Source organism: Desmodus rotundus, chromosome 12, assembly GCF_022682495.2.
Source record: "Desmodus rotundus isolate HL8 chromosome 12, HLdesRot8A.1, whole genome shotgun sequence".
In the NCBI taxonomy this organism is placed as follows: Eukaryota; Metazoa; Chordata; class Mammalia; order Chiroptera; family Phyllostomidae; genus Desmodus; species Desmodus rotundus.
The window spans coordinates 18,913,439-18,925,048 of NC_071398.1; the positions used below are offsets into that span (position 1 = coordinate 18,913,439).

The 11,610-nt window shown below is 46.2% G+C and overlaps 1 protein-coding gene across 1 annotated transcript; it reads left to right on the forward strand.

The window, feature by feature from the left end:
* The first annotated feature begins 1,361 nt into the window (after positions 1–1,361).
* On the forward strand, positions 1,362–9,745 carry ZNF19 (zinc finger protein 19). Its single transcript, XM_024555872.3, is given in 8 exon segments — positions 1,362–1,394; positions 4,003–4,129; positions 4,681–4,794; positions 8,525–8,803; positions 8,806–8,885; positions 8,887–9,358; positions 9,361–9,429; positions 9,432–9,745. Coding segments are annotated over 8 exon segments (1,284 nt in total). The 3' UTR covers positions 9,542–9,745.
* Positions 9,746–11,610: the final 1,865 nt, after the last annotated feature.

The following is an 11,610-nucleotide window of genomic DNA, read 5'->3' on the forward strand; positions in this document are numbered from 1 at the left end:
ATTGTAGTTACTGAATGAGAAGATGTGTATTTTTCATCCAAAAATATGGTATTTGCTGCTCTTGCTGATGTGTCTCGGTAGATTGAACACCAGCCCACAAACTGAAAGGTTGCTGGTTCGATTCCCAGTCAGGGCACGTGCCTGGGTTTCAGGCCAGGTCCCCAGTTGGGGATGTGCGAGAGACAAACAATGGGAGTTTCTCTCACATATCGATGTTTCTTTCCTTCTCTTTCTCCCTCCCTTCCCCTCTCTCTAAAAGTAAATTAAAATCTTTTTAAATTTTTTAAAAATATGGTATTTATTTCTATTTTCTTTAATCTTTTAGTTTCCCAGTAAAATTATATTTTTAAAAATGAAGGTCTGGGTTTCCTCTCATCAGATTTTGCTTCTAGTTTTTCGATGTCTTTCGCTCTGTGTTACTCATGTTCGCCCTGTACTCCTGTCCTGCCCAGGACAGACCGTGTTGTTCGCTGTCAGAGGTACACACTCTGGTGCCTGAGGGCACCTTTCAGAATCTTTCCTCCTAATTTGAACTTTGTGGAAGACAAGGAGCCATGTGCAAAACCCGAGAAGCTCAGGGGAGGCCTGCGTGGCAGCCTCACACACTCAGAGGCCTGAAGTAACCACATAGGCTGGTCTGAAATTAGAGCTTCCTAACTAAAAGTGAGTCATGTTGGGTAGTCACGTCCTGGCCAGTATTTTTTCCCAACAAAGGTCAGTCTTTACCCTAACTGAGCCCGTGGTCTTTTTGCATCTAAGATAACATACCTTTGTAACGTCAGATTCCCTTTTAATGGACCCCTCAAAGCGCAGGCACCTGGCCGTGCGGAGACCACTAATCCCCTCCTTGTTACTGTTATGTTATTGTTGACTATTAACTGTCCTGTACCTGCCTGCGTAAAAGTGTCTATCATTTTACGTTCTACCCAATGCCACAGGTTCCCCCTTTTTGCTTTTTCCAACCTCCCTACTCTATCACCAGTGGATTTCTTGTAAACTGCCCCCCCTTCACCTCCTCTTTTGATTGTAATGTATAAAATAAAGTGCTAAACTGCCATTTGCTGGAGCGTTTCTCAATCTGTTGAGATTTTGCTTCCTGGCAATTGTCAGTTTGGCTCAAGTAAACTCATAAAAATTCTTTGCAGGTTTAAATGTTTCTTATGTTGACAACTTCATGGTATGGTCTGGATTTAAAAAAGAAAATACTTATATACCACTTACCCGGTGGGCGTTGAGTAAATGACTGCTGCTGTTATTGGCAAATTGGTTTAAAGGAGACCCCTTGACTGGGCCAGGCTCACTCATGGTTCTTTTTTCTTCTTCCCTCAGTCCCTGCCCTTCACCGAGAGGGAGCCCAGGGGATGGCAGCCATGCCTCGGAAAGCCTGGCACCAGGTGAGATGAGAGTCCCTCAGGTCAGCCTTCGAGAGATCTGATTTGAAGGTAACGGGCAATAAGAGGGATGATTCTGGCAAAAGTCTTAGAGCCAAAGCAGTAGGAAGACCCTTGTTGCTACTGTGCAGTAGGACTGGATGCTGGATAGTGAGGGGCTGAGCAGCCAGAAGCCCACCAAGCAGCCACTGGAGAGAGTGTCCTGGGAAGTAGAATTGTAGCCTCCTACACTCTGAGGATTTCTGCTGAGCTGGAGGATCCATGGGTTTAGAGGGATCTGGGAGAATGAGGGAGTCAGGCTAGTGCTACAGGTATCTGGTTGCCAGGGTCCTGGGAAGTGGTGACAGAGAGTGGCAGGAGGAAGACAAGAAAAAAGGAGCTTATATCATTTATCCTTCTAAAGAAGTTTTGGCTTCAGAATCGAGGAAAATATATCCTCCTGCTGGCTAAGGTAAGGCAGGGGCTACGATAGGAAACATCCACACTGGGACAGGACCCCCAAAATCAGGTCCCATCAGTGGCCTTGAGCCAGTCACTTAACCTCTTCGCATCTTAGCTGATTTCATTTGTAAAGGGAACATTACATACCTTACATTTGTGGGACAGGGAAACTGGTCTTTTGAGTTGTATTTCACGTTTTGAGAATGATGAGTTGCTGAGTGTCGCTTTATCATTTCCTTCCTGGGACTATTTATCCAGGAACTTAGCATCCAAGCACCACATCCCAAGTGCCAGGCCCAGATTTCTGACATCTGGCAGGTCCCTCTGCCTGGCATTGTCTTCCCTGTAGCTCCCGCCCTCTTCTGATCTTCTGTAAGTACTGGCAAGTCACTGGTATCACCATCTGGAAGTCCTCACCACTTAGTTTCCAGGTTGCTGAGTACTTGTTGAGTCTCTCTTCCACTTTTATAAATATGTCCCATATTTATATTGCCTTCACTCAGGGCTTGTTATTGCTTCTCTGGGATTTTGTTTGCAGAGCTTCCCAGCTAGCTGCTCTGTGTACAGCCTTGTGCCTCCCTCCTTACCGTCTACTGGTCACCTGCTGCAGCTCAATTTCCTGAGCCTGGATTTCTTTCTTCTAGCCCAGCTTTCTCAGACTTGAGCGTGCATCACAATCACCTGGAGGGAGGGCTCGTAATGCAAAAATTGCTCTCGGGGGCGGCGGGGTGGGCGGGCACCAGTTTGCCTCTCCAACAAATTATCGGGTGCTGCTGCCCGGGGAACCACACTTTGAGAACACTGCTATAGTTAGTGGTGGCTCATTAAATCGTTCAGTTGGGTGGGGCAGGTTGTCACTTAAAGCAGGCCAATGTATGTGCTGGCAGAGGATGGATTCAGTGCAGGACAGCCTGGAATGGCAGCTGTTAAAGTGTCCCCATCTATTGAACAAGGTACTAATTGTACCTTGATGAGGAGTCAGATGCCAGAAATATTTTGGCAATAATTATTGGCAGGATTTGATTACCAACTGTGAGAAGTGAGCGGTGGCTGGGGCGAGTCAGTCTAGGATGAATCTTAAGTTTCTGGTATAGGAGATGGGGCTGAAATTGGTACTATCAGCTGAGATAGGGGAAGAAAATTGTCACTCACTGTGCCTATTAGTTTATATGAATGAGAAAGGGAGACCGTTTGTGGGGGCAGTTGAGAGTTTGCTGGGGGGTCAGATGTGTTGGGTCAGCAGAGTCTGAGGCAATGCCGGGGCGCTGGACAGTGAGAGGATGTTCACCGCATGTTCAGGTAACCAAGTTGATGCTGAAGTCAGAGGAGTGAGTAGAGGGTCTAAACCAGATGCTGGAGCTTTCTGGGAAGGTAGGCTTGGTGCCTTCAGAGAGGGGGAAGGACGGCTATGAAAAAAACATGAGGCTTGGTTGGCAGAAGCTGTTACAGATGGCCTTGCAGGTATAGGGAGCCAAAGGAGCTACCCAGCAGCAATTTGATTCCAGAAGCGTATTCTCCCAAGAGAAGGCATCAGAAAGCAGAATACAAGGCTGCCCCCTCAGGGGGCACCGGGCTCCCTCTGCTGGGCGTTCTCTAACACAGGCAGCACAGCCCCTTCAAGCGACAGATGGGGGTTGGGTGATAGGGGCTCATCATGGCAACCCATAACTCTGTTCCTGTTATGTGGGCTTGAGGTTTGGGGCAGAGTGAGCACATATGCGGAGCAGGTGGATTTGCTGGGCACTGGGGCTAGTGACACGGGAACAGGTCGGTGGTGAGATGCCACCCGTGAGTGAGTGTCTGGACATACTGCAGCTAATTGCCCACTTGTAGGTGTGACAGTAAAACACTGACAGTATTAACAAAGTCAAAGAGATTTTGCTCCGGGAAGTTCATTAATGGGAGACTCCCCAGGGTTTTTGAAGTGTTTTTTTTTTTATCATGTTTTATAACAGTAAATTTTATGTCCTAATGGAAGCTCTTCTGATAGTGAGAGAAATCCAGGTTTTGGTTGTAGAAATAGTCATTTAAGGGTCCAACACTCAGTTCTTTCACCTTTTTTCATCAGTCTTTCCTAATAAGACCCCTCCCTCATACTGTCCTCTGGGTCCCACACTCTGGCCCTGAGTCAGAGCATTGGCTTCTGGGCAGCAGGAACCTCTTGTTTCAGCAGGTGGTGACCTTCAAGGATGTGGCTATGGACTTTACCCAGGCAGAGTAGGCTGGCCTTCCCTCTGTGCAGGGGGCCCTGTGCAGAAGTGTGATGCTGGAGAATTATGGGAGCTTGACATCCCTGGGTAAGGCCACTTCCTCCTGGGACTCAGGTCTATGCTTTCCTGCTTCCTTCTTTTTTCCCTACTGGCTGGGTATGGTGTGGAGAAGGAGAGGTTGTCTCTGGTACCTCCCACTGCACGACTCCAAGGCTGAGGCCAAATGACCCACTTCAGAGATTGCTGGGTGGGGAAAGGTCTTGGGTCAGTTTGGTCCCAATGTAGGGAATTGTCCCCTCATAAAAGTAGTTCCGTCCTCTAAGGGGCTCTGCACAGTAAGGAATAGGTAGTTTCTGTTGCCAGAGCCAAGTTCTCAGCTCGTTGCTGTCCCCGAATTGTCTTGGGAAAGGTGTGAACCCTTCCCTCTGTTTTCACCTGTCTTGCAGGGTCTCACTAACTTACCTCCTCTTATATGGGGAGAGGTCAGTTTCTTCTTGATCGAATGCTCAGTTTCTCCTTGAACAAAATCTCCTTTGCTTTCCCCAATCCCGAGCCTCTTCCTGAGGCTCTTGGGGTTTTCCCTCCTTTGACATAGTAGACACGGGGCTGAAAGGTGCCATTTTCTCCCCCCTTTTCAGGCTACCCAGTGCCCAGATCTGCCCTGATCTCACTTCTGGAGGGAGGGAATTTGCTTTGGGGAGTAGAGGCACAGGACGACCCAACTGCAGAGAGGACCGCAGGCGTCTGTAAAGGTAAGTGAGGCAGGTCTAGAACTGGCAACTGTAGAGGCTTACAGAGCAGTGTATTTTAAAATGAACCACGCTGGTAAGGATTTAAATAAAGTAGATAACTTTTCCTAATAGGTAGAACACGAAACCTTTCCCAACAATTTTAACTCTTATCAAGATAACGGATTTCCACTTCGTGCATCTCATACGCAATATTTCTGAGTTTCAGCATTGCTTACCCCAGTGGCCCATCTTCCTCGGACAGGGTGGATTTATTCAGGAGCAGTTTTTCAGCACTTGCTGGGTGCCAAGCTTTGTTTAAGACTCTCTGGAGGACCCAAGTTGTGGAGACAGATATAAAAGCTTTAAAAAAAAATGTGTTTTGAATGCTTCTGTTGGTATGTAGGCAGTGGGCTGAGGGAGCATATCAGGCATTCCCACTTCGAAGCTCAGGCCATGTTCCTTCAGGGACGGGGCCATTTGTTCCAACTTTACAGGTTACATTGGATACCATGTGGAGAAAAAGAAGGTAGATTATCTGGCTTGAGAAAGGGAATAAAAAATACAATAAATCATTGTGAAGAACTTTGCAGTTTAATGTGCAGGAGAATCATGGGGGGGGGTTGCTATTTAAAAATGGGTATTTTTTTTTTTTTTTGGAGCCTGCCTGTAAGTATGCTGTCTTTTCTAGTGAGCAGTGCAAAAGCACGGGGCTTAGGACTTAAAACCTAAGCAAGATTTCCTAGAATCCGAAGCTGGCGCAGAGTCTGCTGTGTACCCTGACCCCTCTTTACGTAGCTGATGGTGTAGGAGAATGTAGTTGGTGTGTCTCACCCAATCAGCATTGTGTGGCATATCTAGAATGCAGATTTTGTGGTGGACCTGAGGGCTCTGTCCTGAAGAATTTGCCACACAGGAACAGGAATGAGAGAGTAGGCAAAAAACCACGTGAGCAGGAGCAGTGCCCCCAGCCACAGTCACCTCGCTGCTAGTGATGTAGGCCCGTAAGTGCTGTGTTTTAGAAGTGTTAACATAGTATGTGGTTTGATTGGCATGAAAGAAGTTGAAGACATAAAATCTTATTAAATTGTTATTATATAGGAGGCACTAACTTTTTAGAAAAGATTTTATTTTTATTTTTAGAGAGAGGGGAAAGGAGGGGGAAAAAGAGGGAGAGAAACATCACTCAGTTGCCTTGTCTCTAGCACACCCCCAACCAGGAACCTGGCCCTCAACCCAGGCATGTGCCCTGACTGGGAATTGAACCAGCGGCCTTTTGGTTCACAATCCAGTGCTCAATTCACTGAGCCATGCCAGCCAGGGCAGGAGGCACTAACTTCTGAGTAAGTGAATTGGGTAGGGGATAGTGGTCATGCAAAAATGGAAGAGGAGGGAGTGTGTGGTGGTAGAATCGACCAGATCTTAATCAAAACTCATGCACGGAAGGGAATGGTTGCACGAGAGAGCACTGGCAAGTCAGGACACAGGAGGCGTGCGAGCTCAGATCTGAACACAGTCCACGGTTCCTCTGAGATATGAAAGTGAACAGCTGGAGCAGGCCATCAAGAAGGCAGGTGTGGAAATTCTGAGGTAAATGTCAGATCTACAAGTACAGATGCAAGTGCAAGCTACAAAGTTTTAGGTGAAATGACCCCAGGGAGCAAAAAGGAGGGCTGAATCCTAAATATTGAGGAATATGTAATTTTAGTGAGAGGGGGAAGAGAAAGACGACTAGAGGAGGATCCCCAGGAGGGCACAGTGAAGCTAAAGCCAAGGGTTGAGGCTTAGGGGAGACCATTTGCAGAGAGGGTAGGTGAGAGATGACAAAATTGAGACAGAACGGTAGCCTCTTCTTTTGATTAGTCTAGAAATGAAAGGAAAATACAGTGAATATTGGCAAATGGTTTTCAAACTCTTTTTTGTTGATGAGCTTCAGTAGTTGTTATATTTTGCATCGAATCCTGTATACTCATATGTCCACGGAAACTGGAGGGTCAGGAGTCACAGTTTGCCCTTGGCAGTACAATGTGTGTGAATCCTATTCTGTGCTCTTCTAAGATCAGCCAGTATATGTCATTTTGAAAATTGTTTGGTGGTTACACACTATATTAACTTCACAACTGCTGGTAGGGAATTTGAAAAACACTCCTATGAGAAAAAATTGGGTGTGGAGGGATGCTCGTTAGGCCCAAGTGGATTTGCAGATCTAAAAAGGGTTGAAGAAGACAAGGGATGACACGGCTGATAGAGCAGTGTATCTGGGGGAGGGAGGAGATGGCGTCTGGGACCACTGGGAAGTATGAGGCTTGAGAGGGTGACTTGGGATGAGAGGATGTGGAAACGGGAGGGAAGGAAGCCAAGGACACTGCACCTGGGCCGCTTTGTTCTTTCAGCAGGAAGGAGGTGATAATCCCTGGAGAACTAGGAAGGTGGGGCTTGCTTAGAAGAAGCTGTGGGGATTCTGATCAAGATGAATGGTGGAGTATAGGGCAGCAGAAAAATAAGGGTGTTTTCGTCATAAATTGCTCAGTCCCAATTTTGTAACATTGAGCAGCCTGCTAGGGAGAAAGAGGCACCGTGTGAGAACGAACCACCCCTTTCCAGACTGTCGATTTCCTTGTTTAGTCTCAGATCTGTCCTTCTGAAGGCCTCACTTGTGTGACGTACCCTCAAAGGATGGACTCAATGAACCAGCAGGTAACTCAAGTTAACATTAGAACAAAATTAGCTAAGCATTTTATACAAAACAAATTGACTTTACTTAACATGTTCAGGAACACCAATGCCACTTTATAGGTGGCCGTTTGTCTCCATCTTGCTAATATAAGGAGCACCCTGCAGTCTTGGTGTATCTAAGAACACTGTTCTATTCATTCCAAATCGGCAGAGTCTACCTAGGACAATAGTTTCTGCATATTTGAGGTTCAGACGTTTTGGGGAGTCTGATAATAGCAGTTGCCAGCCGTTTGAGCGTGCTCACTTGTCATCTGTGGAGCGCCAGGGTGATTTCCTCTGAGCACTTCTGTGATTTTCCTTGTCTTGCCACAGCCCAGTGCCCTTAATGCTCAGTGTCTCTAGGCTTTGGGGACTTCTGCAGGGTATGAGTTTTTTTTAAAGAACAACAATATGCTCTGGCTGGTGTGGCTCAGTGGATTGAGCGCCAGCCTGCTAACTGAGGGGTAGCCAGTTTGATTCCCGGATGGGGCACATACTTGAGTTGCGGGCCAGGTCCCCAGTGGGGGATGTGTGAGGGGCAACCACACATTGATGTTGCTCTCCCTCTCTTTCTCCTTCCCTTCTCCTCTCTAAAAATAAATAAATAAAATCTTTTTTTTTAAATTATTTTAAGAAACCAATTCATTCATTGTCTTTGCATTCTGACTCTTCAGTTTTACTTACTGACTCTGAGTTTTGCCAGCCTCAAAGTCACTGCTTCCTCTTAGAGCCTGTACCTTCTTTGGTATTTTGTAGGCCTATGTGTATCATAAGGTCAGAAGGTGCTAGAACATACTAGGGAGAAGTCATTCAGATATGGAGTCTGGAAGGGCTTAGGAAGCAATCTGACGTGTCATGTGCACGCTGATACCTTGTTTCACTCGACAGTTCTCTGCCTGTGTGGTATTTGGCACTTTTCTTGCTGTCAGCCTGTGCGGAGGTTGGGAAAGTAATCTCTAAAAGTCCTTTAATACTTGATGCTCTTTTGTTTCTAGTGTAATTCTCAGGTGGCACTTGTGTTTTCTGTCTGTCACGTCAGATACTGAGGCCGGCGCTGGCAGTGAGTCCACATCAGTGCGGGGAATTTCTGAGGACAGAGACACCGTGGTGTCTTGGGGTCTGCAGAAGAATGCTCTTCCGAGAACCAGCTTCCTAGAAACGTGTCAACTGCAGAAGCATCAGGAAGTTTCCACAGTGAAAAATGTCACAGGAAAAGTTCCAAGAATCCACGGTGATAGGAAACCCTTCCGATGTGAGGTGTGTGGGAAGGGTTTCAGCTATTTTTGTCACTATGTTCAACACCAGAGAATCCACACTGGGAGAAACCTTGCAAGTGTAATGAACGTGGAAAAGCTTTTGCTGTTAAGTCAACTTTAAGTCAGCATCAGAGGAGGATCCACATCATAGGAGGAACCTTATGAGTGTGAGGAATGTGGGAGGAGAGCCTTCAGTGACTATGGCAGTCAGATCAGGTGTCAGAGAATCCACTGTGGGGACAAGCCCTGTCACTGCCAGGAGTGTGGAAAAGGCGTCACCAGTAATTCTGAGTTTGTTAGACATCAGAGAATCCACACTGGAGAGAGACCTAATGCATGTAATGAGTGTGGCAAAAGCTTTGGAAGGACTTCCTATCTTAGCAAACATCAGCGTATTCACACAGGAGAAAAACTTTATTCTTGTAAAATATGTGGACAGACCTTTAATTTGCATGAAAAACTAACTCGGCACCAGAGAATCCACAGCAAGAAGAAACCCTTTGACTGTGTAGATTGTGGGAAAGCCTTCAGTGCTCAGGACCAGTGAAAAAGGCATGTAAGGATCCATACTCAAGAGTCTTCCTGTGTTTGTGATAAGTGTGGAAAAGTCTCAACTAGCAAAGAAATCTTCTGTAGCATCAAAGACTCCATACCGGAGAGAAACCCTGTAAGTGTGTCAAGTATAAAAAACCTTTAGGACTTCTTCCCAGCTAGGCGATCATGAGCATGTCTACCCTGGAGAGAAACTTGAGCTGGACATTTGTCGTTTTGGCCTCCGAGAGTTTTTTTACCCCCTTTGAGTGGTAGTAGCATATTAAATTTCCTTTGGGATTTCATCTTCTCAGGAGCAGGATATGTGACACAGGCCTGGCTTGGGAGCACATTTTTTCTCCCAAGCCCTAGTCATTGGTTCAGATGTCAATAGGTGACCCAAGACGGTCCAATTAGAGTTCGAGGGTGTGGCCAGAGTTAACAGGAAGAGATACTCTTCTCCTTGGTCTTAAAGCGAGAGGAATTCCTGGATTCTTGTGGAAGCTGGGAAGAGAGTCAAACACAGCAGAAACGAAATCGGAGTTGGAGAGTAATCTCCCTTGACAGTTCTGTTGGAACAGTTGCATTGCATCATAGCTGAAGCTAGAAACACATCTGGGTTTTCAAATCCCAGTAACCCATAAATTCCATTTTTGTTTTTGTTTTATTTTGTTTTGTTTTTTGCCCAAGTAAGTTTGAATTGAGTTTTCTTTTCCTGCAACAGAGAGCCTTATCGGAGTAACAGTTATTTTTAATAATTGTTTTAGTTTAATAATCCTCAGGGATAGCAAACCTGAGGAAGAACAAATGTTTTGTGGGTGTGATGTGTGGGAAAGTCTTCAGCATAGTCCCAGCAGCCCCAGTGATTGTAACAGTGGGAAACCCGTTGGAACACACGGCAGCGTGGGCCTCATCGGAAAGCCAGTGGATAGAAGTTCTAACAGTTTCAGCTCTGTGACCAACATTTTAGGGCAGAACTACAAAGGTGTCAGTGATCCATTCTCAAGAGAAGTCAACAATGTAACCAAAAGCCATCACTAAAACTTTCACTTGGTTTACTCATTTTTTTTGGAGTGGATACTATTCTGGGCATTAAACTGATAAATGCCAGGGTGTTGTAGCTTTTCCAGCTGGGTGTTTACCAGTTTGTCTAGAATAGCACGCCCACCCTGCCCTTTCATCTGATTAGTGGACCAAGGAGATACTCTGGGTCCCACTCCTAAGAGAGTGCCGGATGTCTCAGTAGGAAAACAAAGAGCTGGCCCTTCCCTTTGGAGGATGAATGTGATCTGCACCCTCTTTTCTCCCACGTGCCCTTGTGCTGCCACCCAGAATGGCAGTCACCCTACCTAATTCCACACTGGCCCTGCCTGCGTGGCTTCACTACATCTTCCCTGCTTGTCAGCAGTTGGGTGAGCAGTTGCATCACGTGCTTGGACTGACCATGAATAAATGGGCTGGGGGATCACTTTTTAAATAAACTTTTTTAAAAATGAAGTATATAGACACAGAAAAATACACAAGTTACAGTTGTATGACTTGAATTAAAAAAAAAATAGCCTTCTAATCACGAAGATCAGGAAACAACATCCCAGCACCCTGTTCGTTTCTCTGTGTCCTGTTTTGGCCATTACTTCTTTGTCATGGTGACCTGTATTCTGACGTCTGCCACCACGAACTTTTACATGGATGGGTCAACAGGATAGGTTCATTTACGTTGCTGCGTGGTGTTCCATTACCCGAGTATACCATACTTTACTGCCTACTGGCGGTAGGCATTGGGGTTATTTTTAGGGGGATCATTCTGAGACCAGGAAATTTAAAAGTCACTCAGAAAAAAGACAATGGATTAGAGTAAACAGAGTCGGGAACTTGGTTTCACGTGTCGCTGCATCAGCTGTAGCTGTCCTTTGACGAATGACTGTCACAGCAGTAATGATTTTCGGCACTTGCCATGTGTCAGATACTTTCCTAACTTAATACAACAACTTTATGGCGTAGGTGCTGCAATGAGCTCATTGTTACAGCTGTGGGGACGGGTTACTGAGGTCATCCAAGGACACGGGAAGTGGGACAGTAGGGATTCCAACAGGCAGTCTGGCTTCAGGGCCCATGTTCTGGCCATCACAGTTTTGGCCTGTAGAGATTGGAGGTCTCTGGGACAGCTGTGTCTCAGTAACAGAAGAATGGGGTTTGAGGAGACGGATTAGTTCCTTTGGGGTAGAAGAGAATATCGGGATCAAGTCAAGATAAGGGGAGGCTGTGCCTGACTTCACAGAAAGGAATGTTGATGGGGAATAGGCAGCAGGGAGGGAAAGATAGGCTGAGACAGAACAGT